The following is a 25,905-nucleotide window of genomic DNA, read 5'->3' as shown; positions in this document are numbered from 1 at the left end:
ATGTGATGATAAATTGAACTGCAACACACCTGCAGCTCAGACAAAACTGTTCCATATTTGCTGCTTTGAAGCTGGAAGGAAAACAAAGAGTGAAAATCAAAAAGACCTGACCCTGAGATAACAGATAAACAGCCTATCACATCCCCTTTCTGCTCTCGGCTATCTCTAACGAGATATGAAAACAGATCCAGAGCTTCCATCTTTGATCGTACCTGTATGTGATGCAGTACATCACTATCTGAATCCAATAGCGAAGTGAGACTTCAAAAGAGCAGGGAGGTCTTGGATTTCAATTCGGGACCCCCTGGCCATCGGATAGATGAGGTAGAGCGTGTACGGCGAATGAAGACAACATCACAATGAAGAACTGTCTCGAGAGCCACAAATTACATTGGGAGGACAGTTAATGAGGGTGATAATGCAGATCTTTGCAGATGATAGATGAGAGGACAGCTATTACACAGGCCAAATGTGTAAGATTCATGGCTTTGTTTTAAATGCACTACAGGCTAAATACGAGTGTGCTTTTATGATCTGATATGCTCATAAATCATTATTTAAACAATGGGGGGCTGGAATACAAAAGCACTAGCTGAATGGAATTTTTGGATTGTCTTTATGCAACTAAATAAATCCTAAAATATTTGATAATGATCCTGAAGAAGCAAGACAGCAAGCCACTTGGAGTAAGTTGAGAAAGATACTACCTGAGCACAAGCAATACTGAAATAAAGTGTGTCAGCATTGCTCACCCAACTGAATCAAACATGTTTGTAGACTTCCTCTCAGAGATATTGTCATAAATCAGTCATAAATCAAGAATAATTTCTTTCTTTTTGTTGTTGTTTATAATAAATGAATAATAGTTCTTCAATAGGTATTTGCAGGACATTTAGTTTAACAAAGAATATTTTTTTTCCCACTTAAGATCTTTACAGCAGTGTGTGTGTGTGTGTGTATGTATAGCTATATTTATAAATGAGAATCTATCTATAACAGCACTGGACATTCATAATGCGTCTTGTACTACCTGATTCCTCCAGAAACTGTAGATCAGAACCGTTTTTTTTTTCCCTGTATGACAAGGTTCCTGACTCAAGCCCCGGGCGACGTCAGCGAGTGGGTGATGAGCTCTGAGTTTCTAACACCACGAGAAAAAGGTCCCCAGCTGAAGGCAGGAAAACAGCACGAAATGCCTTCTAGACGTCTACCTGTTTGGATCAGGATGAGATCTGGAGCACTCACAGAAGGGCGCGCGCACACAGGTTCAGCACATGGCACTCAGATCTACAGCTTTGCGCTTCAAAAGAACAACTGAATATTTTGCATTCCGAACGGAAACTCTTTTTAAAAGTTTTGGCATTTTAGTAGTTCAGGAGGTTTGACTGCATTCCATCAAGCTCCAGATCTAAGTGCGCTTCTGCCTGGATTTTTATTTTTCTTCTTCTCTCATTTCATCTGGTTTTGCTGGATGAAGATCTCCAAGAAGCAAGAATGAAGATGCTGACCACTTTCCAAGCGGATTTTGCCATCGTCCTCACCAGATGATGTGCTTGTTGGAAGTGTATTATTCAGGGGTGCTGAATCTCCTCAGAAACTCTCAAACTTTCTCCCAGGACAAGCCTCTTTCATCTCTGGACTAGTTCTTCAGCATCAGACCTCATACTTTTGTCCTTCGAAAGGCATCTGACCATGACGATTCCACTTTCCAGAACGCAGCTTGCCCTCTTCTTTATCCTGCTTTGTCCAGTCAACATTATCGGGCTCTGGTGGTAAGTAATATCTCAGGCGCGCGCTCAGTCGCCTTTAGAAATTCCTGCGAGCTCCATATTTAAAGCTGGATTTTGGGGGAACTTCAGCGTGATAGTTTAGATATGATCGAATATGAAAATATGACAACACCGTTCCGGGTTATCACATAATTATTCACTGAAGAAACATCCCTATAGGCACTCTTAACAATAAATAGTTCTCAGGTTCGGCAAAACCCCCTTTTCTTATCACGAGACTTCTTGCTGTATTCCAGAATGGTTATGGTTCTCTAGAGGTTATAAAAGTTCTTCATGTTACATATATGTTACATATATGATCGGTATGTTGGTTGCTGGAGTGGTAAAGCAGCGTAATACAGATTGTTTTATAAAGAACTGTTTGTGGAACTTTTTAAAGTTATTTTGCGGCATCAGGCTGTAAAGCATTTCGTTTCTGTTTCACATTTATTGTTTAGAGTGCATATTGGAATTACAGGCGTAAAATGAATTTCAATATTCTATATCTCAAATATGCCTTGTGTACTGCTCGCTCTATGAAATATTCATTTTTAATATAGGCTACACTTTCCATTGAGCACTGCTCACAAAATCAAAAAAAAAAAAAAAAAAAAAAGAAGAATAAGAATTAATTATTCACAGTAAATAACTGCATAGATGATACAAAAATATTTGAAAGATGGCAGAAGTATTTAGTTAAACTTTAAAATGACTTTCTAAAAAAAAAAAAAAAAAAAAAAAATACAGGTGGATCAGGAGTTCATTCTACATTTGAAATCTGAACAGAGATATTTACTGTTTTCATAAAAGTTGTTGATCATAGCTTCTATTATCATGGGTTTACTAAGGGTTAAGCTGTACTCTGTTTCAGAGGTAGACACATTGGGGGTCAGAGTTGGAATTTTAGGTGGACCTCCGGGCTGTGGGTGTCATCATAAACTACTCCTTCCCTTGACTTAACACTCTGAAATGCACGAGTTTGACAAGAGGGAGATTGTTTGCTAAACAGAGACAATACAAAATGACGCATTACCTTTAACAAGGGTGTTGTTTAGCTAATCAAATTTTCACATTTTCACATTATAAAAGGTCAGCTGCAAGCTCCCCTTTTTACGCACACACTCTCTCTCTCATACACCTGGAGGTCTAAAAAGGTTTGCAGAGACAATGATGCTTTCTTTGGGGCACGACGCATGCCATCACAAACCTCTCGTCTGGGGCTGGGCTGTGCTGAGGGTCTCTGACAGACAGCGTGCCATTCACATGCTGAGGCTGAGAGGAGATGAAACGGAGGCAGATAAACTGGCTCTCAGGACTCTGATTGTGCTCTGATCTGCGGGGCTGAGAGCTGAGTGCTTGAGGAAGCGATGGGAAGCCTCACCTCTTCTGGAGTCTTCGGGGTCATGTGCTGGCGGCCCGCCAGGAGTCTGTCGGACAGGTGTGCCTGTGCACGCGCCATACCCTCTCGCTTTTATGTCTGTCTGCGCGTGTGTGTGTATGTGTGTGTGAATACACTCTCAGTCAACATTTAAATTTAAATGCACATGTGTGACCCAATCTTTGTGCACACTCACCTTATTCTATTAAAGCAGTGGTTCTCAACCTTTTTGACTTGAAGGAGTCCATTATCCAATTCAGCATTCAAAGCTACTTGTTTACAAACCTTTTATTAACAGAAATGTTAAATTATTCGATATGTTAAATTAATTATCAATAATAATTTTTGTTCTTTAGAACTATCTTCTTTAACAAAACAATAGGTTGCAATAACAATATTAATTCAATGTTGCAATGAAACAGGGGATTTTTAATACAATTTATATGTAGTTAATTAAAAAGATTTATTTACTTTACACCTCAATTTGATGTGTATTTTAGAATTGTAATTAAATTGCAATATTTTAATTTAATATTTTTTATTTTAGTTGAGGACCACTGTGTTGAAAGGGACAGTTCATCCAAAAATTACAATTCTGTCATTATTTACTTACCCTCATGTAGTTTTAAGCATGTATAACTTTATTTCTTCTGCATAAAATTTTTTTTTTTTTCCATACAGTGAAAGTCAATGGGGTCCAAAAAAACAACACTGGCCCATATTGGCTTTCATTGTATGGACAAACTTTTTTCAAAATATCTTCATTGTACAGAAAAAAGAAAGTCATACATGTTTAGAATGACATTAGGGTAAATATATGACGACAGACTCGTAATTGTTTATCCACTCACAGGTCTCCTATTGGACCTAACCAATGTATATTAGTGTGTCCCAGACTGTACAGTCTGCTCTCCGATGTTCAATCTGGGAGAAGCGAATCTCATTTGGAGAACGGAGAGATAGCCAATCAAGCGGCCTTGAGAGATGGATCAGATAACGATTAGATGACAGCTGCTTGGCCCGTTTGGCACACGTACAGTGTTTCACCTCGAGCATGCGTCTGCTGTTCTCTTGTACTTCGGGTCTGTCCCATCTGCGTGTGACAGACAGCGTCGTAGTGATGGAGTTGCGCAGCGCCGTGGTTCCACTCGCATGATTTAGTGGCGTGCTCCAAGAGGAGATTGTGCCATGGCTCTGCGCCACGCGCCACAGAAGTGAACCCAAGCCACTCTGTGCAGTTCCAGCCCTGTCGTGACTGACTTCATATCCAGCATACTTGGGGGATTAAGTAGGGATGAATTTCGCTCTTTCACAAAGTGAAAAAAGAAGAGACTTATCTGTAACCATGCGATTCATAATGTAACCTGAGGTCTCAGCAGGCGCAGAAGACGACAGGTCTACGAAAAGATAAATGTGCATGTGTATGTTCGCACTGATTATTTGGATAACTTCTCTTAATCACAGTTCCCCCCTCCGTTTCCCCCTCTGCATTATCTCTCTCATACATCACGGTGTGGCTGTTTTTGGATATTCCTGATTGCACAAGTTGGGTACATCTTTTTCCATGTTATGATTAGGCCTCATCTCGTGCTTATCACATCCAGGAGTCTCACCAGATAAAGGAGAAGCAGGAAAGTGGCTTCGAATAAAGCCGTGAGGATAGCGGTCTAGGGCTTGTGGTCTTCATCTGCTTAGAAGCCATTCTTATTCCCCAATCCTAACGTGAATCACTGTATGAGAAATGGCAGAAGTGATCTTCGAATAGTCATCACCATGTCCAGATTGACTCTTTCTGCAGGCATGTTCCTTTGTCTTTTGTTATGTCTTGGTCGTGGCTGGTTTCGATTAGAGCCAGGGAAGGGATGGTTCATCAGAGCTAGATGAATATCTTCATCTCTGTGTCACCCAAGCCATAATGTGACCACATATGCAACCCAGGGCCGCTTTTGTGACATTCAAGCTTTCCTTTAAAAGCCAGCGCTTTGCCTCGCCCCTTTTGACAGTGAAACAGGGCTTGGAAAGAGAGAGTCGCTCCAACACTGTCTGCTCTTTTACGAGTCTACACCTCCTGCTGTAAAATCTGGTTCCATTATTTGAGCAGTGATCCTGGCGCTGAGAAGCTCACAGGTTTGTAGATAATCAGAGGCTGCAGAGGAGAACATTGTATCTGCACATTATTATCACGCAGGGGTGTGTGCGTCATAGATCAAGATCTGTGAGAGATACTAATAGAGGCTTTATTACATGCCTGTCTGTATATGGAAACCTTGACACTGGCCACAGACTATTCCTGGTGGGGCGCTAGACTGTCAAAATTAAATTGAAATCAAACTTAGATTCAAAAATTTTGAAGAGAAACATTGTCTGACTGTCATAATAAAATAAATACAATAAATGTGATCAAAAGTGTTGCCAGTAAATAATAACAAAAGATGAAAAAGAAATCTGGAGTCACGGAGGGTTTAGACATGGGTCACTGTGACCAAAACAATGCATCACATATTCCTCTTAACAAGATCAACATTTTTGTTTCTATTTTTAAGGAGATTAATGGAGATTTATTTGGTGTTTATTGTTCACTTTCGGCTGCCTTTACAATACTCTGAAATACAATACTGTGCTTGTTAACAATATCATAAACAGAGTTGGGTATAACGTGTTTCTCAGTAATGCGTTACTCAGTATCTAATTACTTTTCCTGGTAAAGCAGTAAAGTAATGAGTTACATTTTAAATTTATGTAATTTGATTACAGTTACTTATGTCAATAAAATTACGTTACTTAAGTTACAAATGCAGTGTTAAAAAAAAAATGAAGTAAAAATCATGTTTTGCACGTCAGTATGCCCTTTAATAAATCACCGGAGAATGCGAGCTAAAATGAGAGTCCTACAACATTCAGATGCAATGAAAGGTTGCCATCATATTTAAAATGTTGCACTCGACAGATTTTAGTCTGGTATTATAGTTTGGGAAAAGTTCAACAAGTGAATGTGTACAAGTTTATTTCACAGTAACACTAATAAAGTGAAAAATAAATGACTAATCAGAATGAGATCCTCCGCTGGATTAAACCGCGTCGGCATCACAATTCAAGGCTTATTCCTCACAGCGTGTCTTCTTCCAAAAACGAAAAGTAGCCGAGATGAACTTGATTCTTTCTACAGAGGTGACATGAGCGTTTACATGTTTGCGTGTCTCAAGCTTGGTTTCGTGTGGATGATTATCGCGCGCGATGTACGTGGGCATGATCACATTATAGGTGACTTCGCATTGGTTTCATACGGAGTATTTTTGACATTATTTACTTCATTTAATAATAGACACTTCAAGCTTTCTTTAGATATACTGTATTTCTCATGTCATTTTCATTCATTCTAGTGATTCATTTCAGGAAGATATTCACGGAGACTGAGAATGCAGAAAGCGCACCCTATTTGTTTTCTTTATTTTACAAAACCAAAAAAAAAAAAAAAGAAAAGTTTTGTTGATATTGAGAGTGAATCAGGGTATACAAATAATAGGCCTACTTACGTATTTTTTTTCAGTCAATATGAAATTAATGAAAGAACTATGAGTTTCTCTTTGTAGTGTATTTTTTTTAGGTTTGATAACTTGAGAAGTAAAGTAAACTTGAAAGTAACTTGAAAGTAAAGTAATTAGTAATCTGATTACTTTTTAAATGTAGTAATCAGCAATGTAATCAAATTACAATTTTAAAGGGGTGGTTTACTGCTTTTTTTCTTTGCTTGATTGTGTTTATGGGGTGCAATATAACATGTCTTCATGTTTCGTTTGTTAAAAAACGCCTTATTTTTCATATATTTCACCTTTATTGTAAGCCGCTTTCTCCTCTGTCATTTGAACGACCGGTTGACTTCCTGATTCTCTGAAACCACTCCCTCAGAAACAGGCGATGGGCTCAGATTGGTTAGTTGGGCCGGTGTGTTGTGATTGGCTAAACTGCGTACTGCACATTGTCCGGAAACTTCACGCCCATTACCTTCACGGGGCAACAGCTGCATGTGCTGCGGTCAAATGTAAATAATGGTGTCAATATTGCCGTATCAGTTTGAGCCAGAATCAGACCCAGAAAGCGGTAATGAAGAGAGTCAAGCAGAACTTCCGCAAGCACGGCTCTTACAAAACATTTCTGAATGGAAGTTTGCTGTTGTGATTACATATCATTTTTTGAAGTTCGTACACGTTTGTCTTATACACACAAAATAGCATCAAACTAACTGGCTACTATAACCAAACAGCGTTGGCTTGTGTTTACGTTCTTGATCAAATCTAAAAATTACGTCATAACGTATACATGGAAAATACATTTACAAAATTAGTGCATAATTACAAATTCGGGTCCAAAATGTTTGTACGCGTTTGTCATAGACAAACGATAGCATTTAACTAACTGGCTACTAAAGCCAGCGTTGGCATTTGTTTACGTCCTTGATAAAACTAAAACATTACGTCTGAAATTATACATGCAAATACATTTAAAATGATGAAATCTTACTTACAGGTTGTGGCCCAACAACTGCTGCCTCTGGTTTTAAAGTTGGAACTGCTCCATGTTTTAGTAATAGTTTCTGTGTGAATCCGGCATTGAACTCGTGTAGATTCTGGAAGCTGTCTTCCGTAAAATGCGCAGCACAGAGAGCTAAATTACGATTGTAATTGTCAGGAACATAATCAAACATAAATTTTAACCATTGTTGACGAACTACAGCGTCCGTAGGAAGCCCGAACACAGAAGACCTGACAGCTGGGTGAAAATAACACAGTTTCGACGGCATGGCTACAACTCTCCACTATAACTCTTCCTCTTCGACAAAGCCGCAGAACATGGCCTTGCCCCCTTTTTTGGCATGTTCCGGAGGGAGGTGTTGATGCAAATTTATGGGTTTGTTACGTATGCAACCCAGGAAGTATCTCGTTGTAGTCCCATATGAGTCGTTTTTGCAGGCATTAAACTTCCTGATTTTTAAAAGACGATATCTCCACTTACGTTGAACTTTCAGCGCAGCAACTTTGCAGATACTGTTCATGCACCAACAGCAACATTACACACTATTTAAAATGGAAAAAGTGAAATCGCAGTAAACCACCCCTTTAAACAAGTAATTAGTAATTTGTAGTGGATTACTTTTTTTTTGTAATTTACCCAACACTGATCATAAATTACCAGGTATTTGTGATGAATAAATACTGCTTTACAGTAGTGTTATGCATAATATGCAGTGATTGCAAAAAACATCTCAAATGTAGCAAATTTTTTGCTATAGGCAGGGTCCAAAATGAACACTCTTCAGGCGCCGAATGAGAGTAAAATTTGACATTGGCGAGCATGTGCCAACTGGCCTGTAATTTTATTAGGAACTGCAACATAATACATGGTAAAAGTCAAACTGTAAAAACAATAGTCTGACCTTCACTGATTTGAGAGACATGTGTGATTCAATAGAAAGACTACAAACTGTCTACTTATTTTACCTCAGTGGAACACTGACCATCAAAAATGTGATGTTTATAGGTTTATTGTACTCCATGTGGCCAGACATATGTGGAATATTCTCACATTAGACCACTAAAACAAATATGAGCATTTGAAATGAGAGAAATAGGGAATGTCTCATGTTGTATGTGATGCTAGTGAGAGAGAGAGAAAAAAAAAAAATGAGTTAATAATGAATTCATTTGTCATTTGGAGAAAAATATATTTTAAGAAAATGGGAAAAAAATATTTAAATGAGTTAAAACAAAGTAAAATAAATATACTATATAAAATGTAATTTGTTCATGTGTAATGATTCCGATTAATGTATCCTTTAGTAAATGTTAGCATATATATCACAGCAAAACACACTCGCGCTGCTCTGTGTCCAAAGACTGTTGAATGGTCGTATGTAAATGAAATATTAGGCCTATCAAGATGGGATGCATCACTTGTAAAGCCTGTTATCTCCCCTCTCATATTTCTTATCAGACCGCCATGGAAGGCGACTGGCAAGAGTGTCGGTTTGACTTTTTAAAACAAACTCGCACGGCAGATGAATGTTATTAGTCTGAAAGATTAGCCTTGACAGGGGTGAATGAAAAGCAATGAGGTATTCGTACAGGGCTCTGCTCCCCCATACGGCAACGTAATGATAAAAACCGACTTCAGCTGCACGGATCACAGACGCTGAACTCCACTCCAATACGGTGAGAGTTATTAAAAAGAAAGAACCGGAGGATTGTGCCGTTCTCACATTACGTCATAGCGACTGTCACGGGAAGCTCTGGCAGCCCGCTCAACGCTTTGGACCTGAGGCCTCTTCTCCCATTAGCAGTTGAAATAAACAATTGATTCAAGTGTAAACACACGTCTGTCATCACTTTTGATAAAACCCAGCAATTAAGATGCAGCTTTTTTGCTTTAAATGTTATCTGTTTATGTTCAAAGGGGTAATTCGATTACCGCTGACATTATAGTGTGCCTGACTCTAGTAGTTGTCTTTTTTCTGTATATTTTCTTTGTCATCTGCAAGGAACAACGAGTACGGCTAAAAACCAAAGAAAAGCCCTAAACGAATGAGGATCGGCTCAGACCTTAATGTGAACCTTGGGGTAAAGCAACAGAACATTAAATTTATAATGCTCTACATCATTTAAAGTGGTTTGTGTGCCGTGTGGTTTGAGAAGATAACCGCAATTTATCTTGTGAAACCTTGTGTAGTTCAGATGAGTCATCTGATGAAGCTTTGTTCGTTTCAGGGCAGTGGGGAGTCCCTTGGTCATGGACCCGAACAGCATCTGCAGGAAGACCAAACGTCTGGCGGGCAAGCAGGCCGAACTGTGCCAGACCCAGCCGGAGATCGTCAACGAAGTGGCCAAGGGCGCCAAGCTGGGCGTGCGCGAATGCCAACACCAGTTCCGCTTTCGACGCTGGAACTGTACCAGCCAGAACAAGTACTTTGGCAAAATCCTCCAGCAAGGTGAGCATTTGTCCAAACGGAGTTAATCAATCTTTGTCTCGATTATGGGTCAGCAACGTCTTTCTGAGGCCATGAACTCTGGCCCTGAGACCTAGAGACCCGTGCCCTCATTTTTAGCACGTTTGATCCAAGTTCAAGAGAGAACAAGGACAGCTGTTGTGTCCGGTTTACCCCAGTGCCTTTCTTCTGTGTTAAATTGCTCTCTAAAAACGATCCCCAAATTGCATAATCATTGATCCGCCACATTTTTCAGCCCTTTGAAGAGTAATAAACTAACGTAGCCTCTACAATTATTAGGCCGTCCGCAGGGTTCAACCCCTCCCTTCTCACGTTGGATTAACCTCGTTCAGTTGAGGCAATTATTCTGCCTCACAACAGCGGCGTTGATGCAAAGATGTCTGTCATTATCTAATATTTTGTAAACTTTTTTTTTTTTTTGCAATCCGATCAAGAGGTGGTTTGATACATAACAGGCATGACTCAGTAAATGCATCTTGTAGTTTAGGCCACAGTTTACTTTGGCCACATTCTACTAACTATAAGAAAATTTGCAAGTACATGTGAACTTATTCTACCGACCCTAACCTAACAGTCTATCTTTTTTGGCTTCCGATGAGTATACATGAGCAAATCATTAAAGGATATGTCAGTAGTGAATTTGATGATGCATGTTGCTCACCTTTTCTGTTTGTAAACAGTCTAATTGATTGTCACCAGTAGATGGCGCCACTTTGGCTGAACATAGTCTGCCCTGAGCCAGCAGGGTATGAGATTAAGACGGTCAGTACAATTTTTTGCCTAATTTCACATGAGATTTCTCTTTAGACATGCCCATATCGCAGTGATGTAGAGAGATGCAGGCTTGTCATATCCAGGTCTGGAGCTGAGAGTTCACGATTTGGCCTCCAGTGTGGACGTGTTCACACACGGATTGCAACATGATTCCTCTGTCTGCATCAGCCCATCTTAGACTGAGCACTGGAGGCTGCCTCACAAAATGGAAATTAATCATAAATTCCTCTGTGTCTATAGGTGAGGCTTAAGTGCTCTTCTGTTTTCATGCATTTACCACAATTACTGTGAGACTTGGCTCTAATGACCACGTGTCAGAGCTGAGATCTCTGCTAAGGCAGGTTCACTTCCTGCACCGAGTGATAGGGTTGTACAAAGTGTCTCACATATTTCTTCCATTGCTAAATAACTGGGGGCTATTTTCTTCCCCTATTCAAACTGTAAACCAGAGCTTGTTTTCTTGGCCCAAGGGAGCGGCCTCCTAATGCCAGAATTTGCTGGAAATGCTGCCGGCTGCTCTTACATGTTGTCTCTGAGGTTGTAATGAAGTCGTTAAAATCGCTCAGAGACAATATGCGGTTCCAATTAGAAACCCAAGAAATGATAAAGACGCCATGTGTGCGTAATTTGCCCTGTCACCTCAGGAATGCGCCTCATTATTTTTACTGTCAAGACCTCTTGTTTCTGTCTCTGTCAATAAATGTGTTTGGTTTCGCGCATTGTCTGATGCACAGAGGTTACTGACGTTTTACCTCAGGTTCAGGCCTCAGAATGACAACAAGCATGCTCCTATACTCACACTTAAATTCGAATTATATTAAATTATACTTTTATTTATGCCATAAATGGTGAGAGAGGGGCAGGTGTTTTTACTTTTGTTCATTTATTAAACATATATATAAAATTAAGCTTTTAGAATTCAATTTATTCAATATACACTATACCTTTCAAAACTTTGGGGCTGCAAGATTTTTTAATTTATTTGAAAGATGCATACCAAGGCTGCACATATATGATAAAGTAAAAATAGTAATATACCGTATTAATTTAAATGTAAAGTAGTAATATTAGTAATATTTAAGATTCTTACAACATAGCTGTTGTCTAATATTTATATATATATATATATATGTATATATATATATATTAAAATATAATTTGATCCTGTGATGGCAAAGCTGAATTTTCAGAAACCATTACTCCAGTCTTCAGTGTCACATGAATCTTCAGATATAATTTGATTGATTTAGTGCTCAAGAAAATGTATTATCAATGTTGAAAACAGCTGTGCTCCTTAAAATTATTGTGGAAATTGTGATACTTTTTTTCAGAATATGTGATGAACTGATGAAGAGAAAGTTCAAAAGAACAGCTTTTATTTGAAATATTATTATTATTATTATTATTTTTTTTTTTTGGTAAAAATCTAAAAGTCTTCCATTTAAATAAATGAAAAAAAAAAAAAAGTTGCTAAATATAAAGAAAAATTATTTTCTTTTGAATGGTAGTGTGTATAACAATAGGCTAAAATTTCTTTGTCTCACACATATGAAATATAATATGTCAAAAAGTGTTTCTGTTTTTGGTCACACACAAGACACCAAATGTGCCAGAAGTGGCATATAGTAGGTGCATGATCCCCCTGGTATTCTGTAATGGGACTCTGATAGAGTTTTACTATCAGAAATAACATCCTCGTTTCCACATATCGGCCATTTGTTCAGCAGATGTGTATCTTGGTATCTTCAGTATTCTGATAGTTGTGATCGTGAACTCACATTTGAACTCGTAAGCTTGCGTGCATTTGAAAAAGAAAAAAAAAAAAAGACCAGGGGTTTGAGAGAGAGGAAGAGAAAGAGAAAAGATAAAAAGGTAAGCTTATATCAGAAAACAATTCAACAGTACATCTCCAAGCCCGGAGGCAGACCATTTTTGCAAGCAGTAAGACTATAAACGCTCCTTTTTTTCTCTATATAATCCCATTTCAAACCCCTAATGCATGCTACAAACCAAAGCACATAACACACATGGCATTCTTCAGTCCTGTTCAAGAACGTTTTATTTCACACCCCACTGTTGGAACAGGTCAGAGGCCAGTGTACTCAGCATGAAGGACTGCATGAATATGTGTTATCATTTAAAGGGACAGCCAGTCCTGTTGTAATGGATCCCTTGTGCGCACAAGAGTTTTGGACATATTTGAGAGTTGAGACAGTCCATTTGACGTCAGAGCTCACTTCAGTTTGTTAGTGTGAAAGCAAATTTTCAAACTCTGAATCTGATTTTTTAAGTCCACTTAAAGAAGGTGGCATAGGTTACGCTTCAGGACCCTGGTATAGTTTGCAATCGGTATTAATGCATAATTTACATATTGTGCTTATACTCTACATCCTGGTTTAGACCAAGAAATTGAGGTCAAATAACCTGAGAATTACTCATTTATCCATGAGGATGTGTGTGTGTGTGTGTTGCTGCGGTTGCCTTCAGTTGATAAAAGTGGATCCCAGGTATGCAACAAGATCTGCGCAGCGTTAGAGATTGTCTCAACCCTCGCTGCATGCAGGCAGCACATGGTGGCAAAATAAATCAATCAAAATGATTCCCGCCCGTCAGCACTGGTGGAGCCGCTGGAGGGGCCCTGCCTTCTCATCTCTTTTCATCCTGCAGCCCCATGCTTCATTGACTCAAAGATTGAGTATTAAAAAAATATTTGCTAATTCTCACAGAAGCCCCTTCTGGCATTAAGTTCTCTCTCTCTTTTCTAGGCAGGCCTGGGCATAGACAGCTGCACAAAATTTGTTTGGAATTTGTGTCTTGGAGGAAAAAATAAGAGAGGGAGGTGAAATCAAGAGACTTTTTACCCTCTGTCTGTCATGACAACCTCCGTCTTATGAATGTATTGGATTATATTATTGTAGATCCAGATGGGCGAATTTTGTCTTTGTAGTAGTTCAAATGTTGGATGTTACACTGTTTACAAAATATAGTTTGATCATGATATGTCTGACTTTCAAACATGCTGAGGTAATAGAAGTGTTCCCATGGGGTTGGAAACTCTGGAAATACCAGGATTTTTATTTATTTATTTATTTTAACTGTCTGGAAAAGTCATGGAAATTAGTACATTTTATTTCTATTTTTTAAGTAATGGTTATTTTAATAATGATTATAAGCAGTCTGGATTTTCTCTGTTTTAAAATATTTAATCAACTGGTTATTTTAGAATAAATCTTACCCACAAGCCAGCATGATGACATCAGTCTGTGCTTTGGGGGTCTTAAAGGGATAGTTCACCCAAAAATGAAAATTCTGTCATTAATTACTAACCCTCATGTTCCAAACCCGTAAGACTTTCGTTCATCTTAAGAACACAAATTAAGATCTTTTTGATGAAATTTGAGAGCTTTCTGACCCCTGCAAAGACAGCAGTGTACCACGTTCAAGGCCCAGAAAGGCAGTAAGGACACTGTTAAAACAGTCCATGTGACATTAGTGGTTCAACCGTAATGTTATGAAGTTACGAGAATACTTCTTGTGTGCAAAGAAAACAAAACTAATGACTTTATTCAACAATTTCTTCTCTTCCTTGTCAGTCTTTGACACCCATTCACAAGAGTACCAAGATGCAAAAAGTATTCTTGTAGCTGATGTCTGATGTCACGATGTCCTTACTACCTTTCTGGGCCTTGAAAGTGGTAGTTTTCCTTGTTTGTTAGGCCTACTTATCAATTTCAGTGTAGTTTCACCATCATGACCATGCTAGTGTTAGAAGATATTAAGCAGACAGTCTACTAATACTCTAATGACTGCTAGTTGACATGCAGTTGCAAAGTTACTTACTGTCAGTAGAATGTCTAAAGTGGACTATCGAAATAAAGTGTTACCAAAAATGAAAGTACCAGCAGACTAATGGCTATGAGTAATGATATATTGACACAGAACTTGCAGTTCATTAAGTGAGTCACATATTAATTCAGTGGCCTTTCTGATGGATTCTTTTCAGTGTTCATGCAGTGAAAGATTCATCAGACTCATTCATCACAGACCCGGCTGATAAGAATCATTTGTTTGTGAATTGAGCTATACAAGTTGCCGGCATGTTTGTTGTTGCTTAGGCCTACCGTACATGAGCAGTACAGAGTCAGACGCTGCTGTAATCGGTGACACATGCTGCATCACATCTGTGCCAGTTATGCCATCAACAAACTAGTTAATTGAACTTGAAAATGTATGTTTTTCTGACATTATGTGAACATGGTATCACTGTCCTTACATGACCCATGAGTGGCTCATGACCCAGAGTTTAAAAACTGCTGGCCTAAAACACCCGGAGGAAGCTCCATAGTGCAGGACATCTACTAGCAGGAGCTAATGGGACCTTGCTAACACTTTGATCTGTATTTTGCGATACGACAGAAGTAGCAGGAGATCTTTCTTCTGTATTGTGATGTACACAATGGATAAATATAATATATACACAGATGAATTGTTCACACCACTATAACATGCATTTAGAAAACAGATGTGAATTTACATTTCATGTTGACTTTAAATATCACATACTGTGTAAAAGCGGCAACCTCACATGCTCTGTGGAGGAGATGAACCACCACCTCAGTATCACTTTTAGTGACTCTGCAAGGGAACAAGACCTCGGCCCCTGCGAGAAGCTCATCGAACCTCCAGAACCAGCGGCTCAGTTCAACATCTCCAGGCCCACCTTGAAAGAAGTGAAGGACGCAGTAATGGCAGAAAGATTCCGTTCCTGGTCCCAGCGGAGTACCTTGTAGGGTCTATAAACAGTGCCCAAAGCTACTTGTTCGACTCTGGAAAATCCTGAAGGTGTTTTGGCAGAGAGGGAAAGCGGCTCCCCAATGGAGATCAGCCGAGGGGATCTGGATACCCAAAGAAGAGAATGCAAGCACCATCGAGCAGTTTTGTATAATCTCGCTGCTCTGCGTCAAAGGGAAAATCTTCTTTAAGATTGTGTCCCAACGGCTAATGGAGTTCCTCTTGAAAAATGGGTACATAGACACCTCAGTGCAGAAGTGGGGAGTCCCAGGAGTACCTGGATGCTTAGAACACACAGGAGTGGTGAGCCAGTTGATCCGGGAGGCAAAGGAGAACAGAGGAGACCTTGCTGTACTCTGGCTGGATCTTACCAACGCCTATGAGTCTATTCCCCACAAGCTGGTCAAAGAAGCACTGACAAGACATCATGTGCCAGAGACGATCCTCAACCTCATTCTGGACTACTACAATAGTTTCAGATTGAGAGTTTCATCAGGAACGGTAACATCTGCCTGGCAATGGCTAGAGAAGGGCATCATTACCGGCTGCACAATCTCGGTACCACTCTTCGCTCTAGAGGTGGAATGTAGAGGCCCCATGTCTAGATCTGGTACTCGGCAGCCACCCATAAGAGCCTTTATGGATGACCTAACTGTGACAGCAGCTTCAGTTCCGGGGTGCAGATGGCTTCTTCAGGGGCTCCAACGTCTCATCCTATGGGCAAGGATGAGTTTTAAGCCAGCCAAATCCAGGTCCCTGGTCTTAAAGAAAGGCAAAGTGGCCGACCGGTTCCGCTTTACCCTGGAGGGGTCACAAATTCCATCAGTAACAGAAAGACCAGTCAAGAGCTTGGGGAAGATCTTTGACAGCTCCCTGAAGGACACAGCCGCTCTCCAACAAACCAGGAACGATGTGACGAACTGGCTCACTGCAGTCGACAAGTCAGGGCTTCCAGGAAAGTATAAAACCTGGATGTACCAGCACGGAATCCTGCCGAGGCTTCTTTGGCCCTTTCTCGTATACGAGGTACCCATGACAATGGTAGAAGCACTGGAGAGAACCATCAGTCAGTTCCTCAGGAGGTGGTTAGGGCTTCCACGGTCCCTAAGTAATTTCGCCCTCTATGGTCAGTCCACCAAGCTGCAGCTTCCCATCAGCAGCTTGTTCGAGGAGTTCAAGGTCACACGTGCCCAGGAGGTCTTGATGTACCGAGATTCCTCAGATGCCAAAGTCTCCTCAGCTGGAATCTGCATTAAGACGGGAAGGAAGTGGCAGGCACAGAAAGCGGTGGACAGAGCGGAGGTACGGCTGAGGCATGGTGTCTTGGTTGGCAACGTGGCGGTGGAACGTGCAGGTCTGGGCACTTTTTCTAAGCCACGCTATGACAAAGCAAGAGGGAGGGAGAAGCGTCAGTTGGTGCAGAACGAGGTGCGGGCAGAGGTGGAGGAAGATCGCCTGACCAAGATGGTCGGCGCCTGGACTAGGTGGGAGAACGCCGAGCAGCGCAAGATCACCTGGGCAGAGTTGTGGAGCTCTGAACCACTGAGCATCAAGTTCCTCATCAGTTCGGTGTACGACCTTCTACCCAGTCCGTCCATCCTACACCGCTGGGGCTTGGTAGACTCACCAGCATGCCAGCTGTGCCAAAAGAGCGGCACACTGGAGCATATCCTCAGCTGCTGTCCAAAGGCTTTGGGGGATGGGCGGTATCGCTGGCGCCATGATCAGGTCCTCAGCGCTTTGGCAGATACAATCACAGCAGCGATTCAGAGCAGTAAGAGTCAGCATCCCTCCAAGCATACCATCTCCTTTGTCAGAGCTGGGGAGAAGGCACAACAGCAGCCACGCTCCCCAGGTGGGCTCCTCGCCAATGCAAGAGACTGGCACCTTCAAGTGGACCTGGGAAGGCAGCTCAAGTTCCCGAATCACATCACGGCCACTTCACTCCGCCCAGACATGGTGATAACATCGGAGTCGACCAGGCAGGTGGTCATAGTGGAGCTTACTGTCCCCTGGGAAGACAGATTGGAGGAGGCAAATGAGCACAAGAGAGCCAAGTATACGGAGCTGGTGGAGGAGTGCAGGAGCGGCGGCTGGAAAGCACGCAGTGAGCCAGTGGAGGTCGGTTGCCGGGGCTTTGCTGGACAGTCGTTGCTCCGAACACTCAAACTCCTTGGAGTTAAAGGGCAACTGTGCAGACGAGCCATAAAGAACATCTCTGAGGCTGCCGAAAAAGCCTCACGATGGCTGCGGATCCGGAGGGGGGATCCGTGGAGTAGCATGCCACTTGGACCCAGGCCAGGGACTGATCACCCCTGGCAGGGTCGCCCGGGCGAGGGTGTCTGTTGATTAAAGGCCCTAAACACGTTCATCACTGATGACGTGTCCAAGTAGCACTAGACGGTGTATGTTAGAACCTGTATACGTTCTGATTTTATCGCATGGCAAAATACCTTTACTGTATTGTAGACACTTTTGTGATTTATGATTTATGATTTATGTTCATTTGTTGGCAGTATGTAATCTAAATTATTCTGAAATATTGGCATGCATCAAATATTAAATAAATAAATTAATTAAAAATGGAATATTCCTGCCACACACATGCAGGTGGTTCATGACATCTGAAACCAGATACCGCACTGTGTAGTAATGCACAACAGATCAGCAAAACATGCCAGCAGGGTTATGTGGGGTTTATATATCTGTTTTTTATTTACAGTTTATAGTATTATTTTCAGTCATTGGATTCACTTATTACAAAAAGTGCATATCCAGTAAAACAATGCCTAAATTTAAATCTACTAGTGAAATACAGCATAATGGGAAGTAGTATATTTCAGCATTATGTAATGACAATTAATTATATTTAGTTAGATATAGTAGTTTAATAATATCATTAAATTTACTCCGCACTTAACACATACAGTAAATATAAACAACGACATTATATCGCTTATGCAGCTGTGTCTCTATTGTGCTTTTTGGATGCAAAAATATTGAAAAAACAATAGACAAGTGTATGTGATGAATGAATGATTTGTAGAGATCATTTGTAAATATGAAATATCACGCTCTCCATTGTTCAAATGGGCTTGCCTCATATCAGAGCAAATATTGCTTTGTCCCCTCTCCGGTTAACATTTTTTACACAGACAAAAATGCAAGCATGCAGCAAATATTGTTTGCCTGATTTTGCATAAAATTCTGCCATTGTGAAATCCTAGAGACAATATATATATATATATATATATATATATATATATATATAAGTATTCACATAATCTGAGGATCTGCAATGTATGTCGCGGAGAGGCTGCTTCTCTTTAGGACACTGCATGTTTGGATAGTAATGTAGTGAACAGTGTTCGGTTTATGCAGACTTGGTTGGTGTTTTAAGCGCCAAAAGGCTACAGGTGTTTTCAGGTGGGGTGCTGTCACGTAGCAAAACAGGAACACACACACATTGTTTCACAGTATGAAGACGACAGTGGGCGTGTGAATGGACAGCTGGGATTAATATCTGTGTGTGTGTGTGTGTGTGTGTGTGCACTCTGAGCTCTGATTCCATTTCACTGGCTTTAATGAATCCCATTCACCGAATCATGCGATGCAGAATTGGCACAGGGCTGAAGAGTGACTGCACGCTCACTGCATCCAGCGTTTACACAGGATAAAAGTCATTCCTTTCAACTCCCTTACTACGAGTTGCTAAACACATCAGTCCTTTCCAACTTCTCCATTCTTTTCTCGTTCTCTTCTCTCTTTTCTGTTATTGAAGAGAATTTGTTTTCTATTAACATTATTAAAAGTTAGCATTTAATAAATATTTCTAGTGAACTGGTCATTTTCTTTCAAAATAACTTTTGACAGGAAGAGTAACAGGTCATTTTCTGGAATGTAATCAAAAGATATTTAAAACAAATAAATATTTGAAATATTATTGCCATTTAAAATAACTGTTTTCGATTTGAATATATTTTAAAATCGGTAATTTATTCGTGTGATGGCAAAGCTGAATTTTTAGCATCATTACTCCAGTCTTCAGCATCACATGATTCTTCAGAAATGATTTGCTGCTGAAGAAACATTTCTTGTTGCTGAAGACAGTTGTGCTGCTTAATATATTTTGTGGAAATTCTGAGATTTTTCAGGATTCTTTGATAAATAGAAAGCTCTGAAGAACATAATTTATACGAAGTACACTGTCTGTTAAAAAAGAAAGTCTGTAAAATATATGGCCCAATGTTAATTGTGTGTTTCCGTACTGAAAGTTGTTTTACACATATTTTGAATCACTTATTGTTGTGTTTTACTTTTTAACTGTAGTGTATATGTGACAAAAAGCATAGAAAATATTTCATATACAAAGTGTTTAATGCCTTTGTTTATGAATAATTTTCAGAGTTTCCATCTCTTTGTTCAAATTTGATAAGTAGTATATTTCTAGGTTCATGGGAACCCTGATTTTCAAGGGGTTTGTTTAATTTTGGGATCTTGGAACAAGACAGTAATGCTGTCGTTGTGGATGAGACTACCTTATCACAGAAATAGCCCATGCAGCTTCAGCATATCTAAAGTGCCATAATTATCAGAGTTCGATGTAACCCAGCCTGGCCAACAATCAGAAGCACTCTTTGATGTCTCTTTGTGTGTGTGTGTGTGTGTGTGTGTGTGTGTGTGTGTGTGTGTGTGTGTGTGTGTGTGTGTGTGTGTGTGTGTGTGTGTGTGCGTGCGTGTGTGTCTTCACAGACATCCGAGAGACAGCGTTTGTGTATGCCATCACGGCAGCGGGTGTGACGCATGCAGTGACTCAGGCCTGCAGCATGGGGGAGCTGCTGCAATGCGGCTGCGAGGCCACACGGAGCAGAGGGCCGCCCCCGCGTTTAGCCAGTGTTGGCCCAACCGAGGGGGTCAAGTGGGAGTGGGGTGGCTGCGGAGACGACGTGGAGTTCGGCTATGAGAAGTCCAAGCAGTTTATGGACGCCAGGCGGAGGAAGGGCAAGAGTGACATCCGCACGCTGATAGACCTTCACAATAATGAAGCCGGTCGACTGGTATGATATTTCATCTTTATCTTGACACATATAGCTACGAATTAAAAATAAATTAATAAAAATTGCTTTCACAGGCTTTTTACAGTCTTTTAGTGGTGGTATAAATGTAATCCGACCTATTAAATAACAATATTAAACAAGAACAATGTGTTACACAATCGTGCAAAAGTTTGGGGTCAGTAAGTTTTTTTTTTAATAACTTTAATTCAGCAAGGACACATTAAATTAACCAAAAGTAACAATAAAGAAATTTAAAATGTTACAAAAGATTTCTAAATGTTCCTATTTTTATTTTTATGTTTATCAAAGAATCATTATGGTTTCCACAGTAAAATATTAAGCAGCACAATTGCACTATTCTCAACATTGATAATAAAAATAAATATAGAATGATTGATCACCATATTAGAATGATTTCTGAAGGATCATGTGACACAGGAGTAATGACTGCTGAAAATTCTAATTTGCCATAACAGGTATATGATTGAATTTTAAAATATATTGGCAAAAAAAAAAAAAAAGTTACATGAAACTTTGTCAGAGTTCTGTATTTAGTACGATATTCTGTACTACGATGCATGTGCGAGAACAGTTAATGCAACCTGGTATTTAGTTCTTAGTTCGCACAGCCCTTATTATACATCAACAATAAACTAAATTAGGTATTGGGATGACTAGCCAGGTAAAGGCAGTCTCAGTACTTGTCGCCCTCATGCAGGTTTGGCGTAGATGTTTTTTTTTTTTTGTTTGTTTTTTTTTAATGTTCCTGGAACGATATCAATGTGGATAGATTTTTTGCATCGATGCATAGATGATACAAGCACAGTCGTGTGCTGTTTTGCCTGTACAACCCTTAAGAGATAGTCAAGCTTAAATGAGCAGATGGTGCACTTCAAAAGCCCAAGCATGGAAAAGCTCGGAAATGTTATGGAAATATACTTGGCAGAGGCTGGAGAACACACTATGAACTGAGCTGAGACTGGTTTCCCAACATCACCACTCTCTCTGTTCCCTTATTGACTGTCTAGATCCATTTAATAGTTACAGGAGTGTCTTTTTTTATTTTAAAAACTAGGGCTTTCAAATTACAGTATTAACATGCACAATTAATTTAAAATGTATATGCATTTGTTTTATTTAACATGGAAACTGTTTTGTTCTGTTCTGTGTGATCAGAAACCACAAAACAACTCACATTCACACACTAAAGTGCCTAGCAGATCAGACATTTCATAAAACAATCTGCACATATACTCTACAAGTGTCAATCACACAAACTGCAGACCCCAATAATTACAAAATAATATTAAATTAATATTATTTACTTTTTTTCTACTTAGAAATAAGCTGGATGTGTCAACACATAATGAGATTTACGTATAATATAATAAACTGTTTTTGACATATAATAAACTGTTTAACAAAACAGTAACGACAGACCTACACTGCCACTGAAATGTTTGGGGTCAGTAAGATTTGATTTGATCTTTTATTTTATTTTTTTTAATTAATACTTACAAACTAATCAAAAGTGACACTAAAGCCATTTTCAAGGTTTAAATTTCAAATAAATGCTGTTTTTAGACTTTCTATTCATAAAATAATCCTAAAAAAAAAAATGTAGCACAGTTTTCACAAAAATATTAAGTAGCGCAACATTTCAGGATTGATAATAAGAAATGAGCAGCAAATCAGCATATTAGAATGATTTCTGAAGGATCATGTGACACTGACGACTGGAGTATTGATGGTAAAAATGTAGCATTGCATTACAGAAATAATAACAACAACTTATTTTAAATTGTAATAATATTTCACATAAATAAATTCAGCCTTTAAAAGACATTAAAAATTCTTACCAACCCCAAATTTATAGTGTGTTTGCATTTTTCTTTCACATTTTAGTATAGTGTGCAATTTAACACACAAATTTAAGTGTAGGTGGAGTGTGTCCTTAAGACCTTTTAGACCTTTTTTTTAAGCAATCGTTATTTTTGTATTTCCATTATTTCGGCAACGATGCCTACTGTACAGCAGAAACCTGTGGTGCATGTGTGTGATAGATACAACTACTCTTATCTCAGTTTACTACTTTATAATTTATTATTATTCAGAAATCTAAAGAAGTCAGATTTACGGTTTCCTTCAAGCCATCATCAGTCGGCCACTGGCCAAATCCTCAGATTAGTTGTTCACTAGTGTCAGTAGTGCTTCATCTTCCAGGGGTCACTGCCTCGCAGCCTCAGGTCCAGTTAGCATGGGGTCAGTCACAGGTAAATAGGCATTAAGGGGGCATATAGATATGTTTGGCAGATGGTGATTTTCTTCTGTCAAAGAGGGCTCAAATGCCCCGCAGCGACTTGTTTGGAATTAAAGTTAGAAAAATGGTAACGCCGCATTTATCAGATGTTAATTTCAACAGGTATAGAACTGTATGAATCTCTGTTTTCAAGCTCTCGGATTGGCTTTCGAGTGGCTGGAGGCTAAAGAGGGAGGGGAGAGACGAGGGTAAATTCCTTCTAAATAGCTTCTCCTTTTATCTCACTGAACTATCTTTGTGTCTTGAACTGCAGGCGGTGAAGAATTATATGAGAACTGAATGTAAATGTCACGGGCTGTCTGGCTCTTGCACTCTGAGGACCTGCTGGAAGAAAATGCCTCACTTCCGCGAGGTGGGCGACCGTTTGCTCGAGCGCTTCAACGGGGCATCCAAAGTGATGGGTGGGAATGACGGTAAGACTCTCATTCCAGTGGGGCAGAACATCAAACCTCCAGACAAGCAAGATCTCATCTACTCGGCCGAGTCGCCGGACTTCTGCCTGCCCAATCGGAAGACGGGTTCTTTGGGCACACGGGGGCGGATGTGCAACAGCACGGCGCTGGACGTGAGCGGATGTGACCTTCTGTGTTGCGAGCGGGGCCACCGGGACGAGACGGTGGTCCTGGAGGAAAACTGTCTCTGCCGTTTCCACTGGTGCTGCGTGGTCCAGTGTAAAAAGTGCTTGGTCAGGAAGGAACTGAGTTTGTGTCACTAACCGAGAACCCTTGATAATGGGATCATGAGAAGAGCGATTCCAAACAAGGACAAGAACAAAAGAATCTAGAGCATTCCAGATTCATGCATACGCATTTCGAACCCTGAGGCTTTGGGAAAGCCTAGAGGAGTGTCTGACTTGTGATTCACCCAGGACCGCTAGTCTCAATGACTACTCAAGATTTAGGAGGGGTTCTTCAGCTGTGAAGTCGAGACATTCAGAAATCTTCTCATCGGAGGGCTTTTGTGTATATTTTCTGTTAGATCAGCCCCGTATACAGTATATTATGAGTGCAGACTCGATGAATGAAAGCACATCCTCATCAGCGCCGCAGCCAGGGTGCAATGGCTGTTTATGCTCTGAAGTGACAGAACATCAAGAAAAGGATATTTGGCATATGCTCTGTAAAGCAGGCTGGATATGGAACAAAGCTGGTTATTTATAAGCATTTAATATCATCATGACTACTTCTTGTGATTAATGCCCTGTCATTTTCTTTCAAAAGCACTTTGAGAACTTTTAACAGAAAGAGTAAAACCTCGTTTTACTCTTAAACTCAAAGGTAAAAAGCAAATGCAAGAGAAGCAACATGTAAAAACTCTTTATCTTTGTGAGATATTTAATCTATGGGGCTTTTAATGCACTTTTACTGATACTGATCACTATTTTTCATCGGTTTGCTCCTTAGTGAAATGCATTTTCAGTGGTTTGTTTCAGTTTGTAAGAGTTCTTGTATTGTTGACCTCATATATATATGCTCTGAAAACCTTTCAGTACGCTAACACTGCTCAACGGTCCTCAACACCGATTACAACTGATCATTAATGACAATAATCACAGGAACGTATGAGAAATTGTCATTGTGTTATCACCTTATTGTGTGTTTTTGTTATTTTTTCAATGGATCTCTCACTGGAGGTTTAATCAAGTCAGGTCATCATTTCAGCAATTCAGTGTCATCCAAATGCATTATGTTTGAAATATAATATTCATGCAGTCTGTACAGTTAATGAAATCAGAAAACAGAAATGTCAAGAAACAGACATAAAGAATGCAGAGCTTCACAAGCTACTAACAGGGTCAGCCATGAGACTTTCATCAAGTGTTAATCTCAAGCACCCTGTCCTTTGTTTGGAATGTATTGCATTTTTGGAAAATACCTTCACAAGGTATCATCTAGACTCTAGAGTTTGCGCTTGTGAGCCACAGACCATTGAGAAATATCATTTTCACATGCATTAGTTTTAGGCGCATAAGCATAATGGACTCGAGACTGAAAAATGACAGCATTTCCACTTAATGTAAATTAAGATGAAATGTGTCATTTGAATGACTGCATTCGACAAAATGACTTTGTCTATTTATCTTAAATTTGTAGTTCATCTCTCTTACGCAACCTCATATCTGAAAAAAAAAAAACATGGTGGAAAGATAAGTTATAAACAGTTCAAAACATTCAAACAGTTACAAACAACTGTTTATAAAGCGATCTTGCAATAATTCATACCAGAACTGTATATTTTGGATATTTAATCACAATGCATTTGAAAGGAAGATTTCAGATTTGAAAAACTGAAGACTGGAAGTGAGAATCCTTCTTATAGCTGCTCATCACTGAATAAAATTCACAAAAACTTGTTTCCTAGTTATTTTGTCATATTTATCAGTAGTTTTTTTTCTTTCTAACAAAGTATTTATGATTATATAATCTATCTATATATCACTTATATATATGTGTGTGTGTGTGACCCTGGAGCACAAAACCAGTTTTAAGTCGCTGGGGTATATTTGTAGCAATAGCCAAAAATACACTGTATGGGTCAAAATTATTTTTTTTCTTTTATGCCAAAAATCATTAAGACATTAAGTAAAGATCATGTTCCATGAAGATATTTTGTAAATTTCCTACTGTAAATATATCAAAACTTAATTTTTGATTAGTAATATGCATTGCTAAGAACTTCATTTGGACAACTTTAAAGGAGATTTTCTCAATATTTAGATTTTTTTGCTCCCTCAGATTCCAGATATTCAAATAGTTGTATCTCAGCCAAATATTGTCCGATCCTAACAAACCATACATCAATGGAACGCTTATATATTC

General features: G+C 39.5%; 1 protein-coding gene across 2 annotated transcripts; it reads left to right on the top strand.

Annotated features, from left to right (window-relative positions):
* Positions 1-1,088: 1,088 nt before the first annotated feature.
* On the top strand, positions 1,089-25,439 carry wnt6b (wingless-type MMTV integration site family, member 6b). 2 transcript variants are annotated; one of them, XM_058787089.1, is made up of 4 exons: positions 1,089-1,772; positions 9,906-10,126; positions 20,462-20,766; positions 23,340-25,439. In XM_058787089.1, the coding sequence occupies exons 1-4, from the start codon at positions 1,693-1,695 to the stop codon at positions 23,799-23,801; spliced, it is 1,068 nt and encodes a 355-aa protein (XP_058643072.1). In that variant the 5' UTR covers positions 1,089-1,692; the 3' UTR covers positions 23,802-25,439. The 2 variants fall into 2 exon arrangements, with proteins under 2 accessions (XP_058643072.1, XP_058643073.1); XM_058787090.1 differs by lacking the exon at positions 1,089-1,772 and adding an exon at positions 9,683-9,758.
* Positions 25,440-25,905: the final 466 nt, after the last annotated feature.

This window comes from Onychostoma macrolepis, chromosome 09, assembly GCF_012432095.1.
Source record: "Onychostoma macrolepis isolate SWU-2019 chromosome 09, ASM1243209v1, whole genome shotgun sequence".
Taxonomy (NCBI): Eukaryota; Metazoa; Chordata; class Actinopteri; order Cypriniformes; family Cyprinidae; genus Onychostoma; species Onychostoma macrolepis.
The sequence above is the reverse complement of the archived record's forward strand: the minus strand, read 5'-3'. Positions and strand labels throughout refer to the sequence as shown.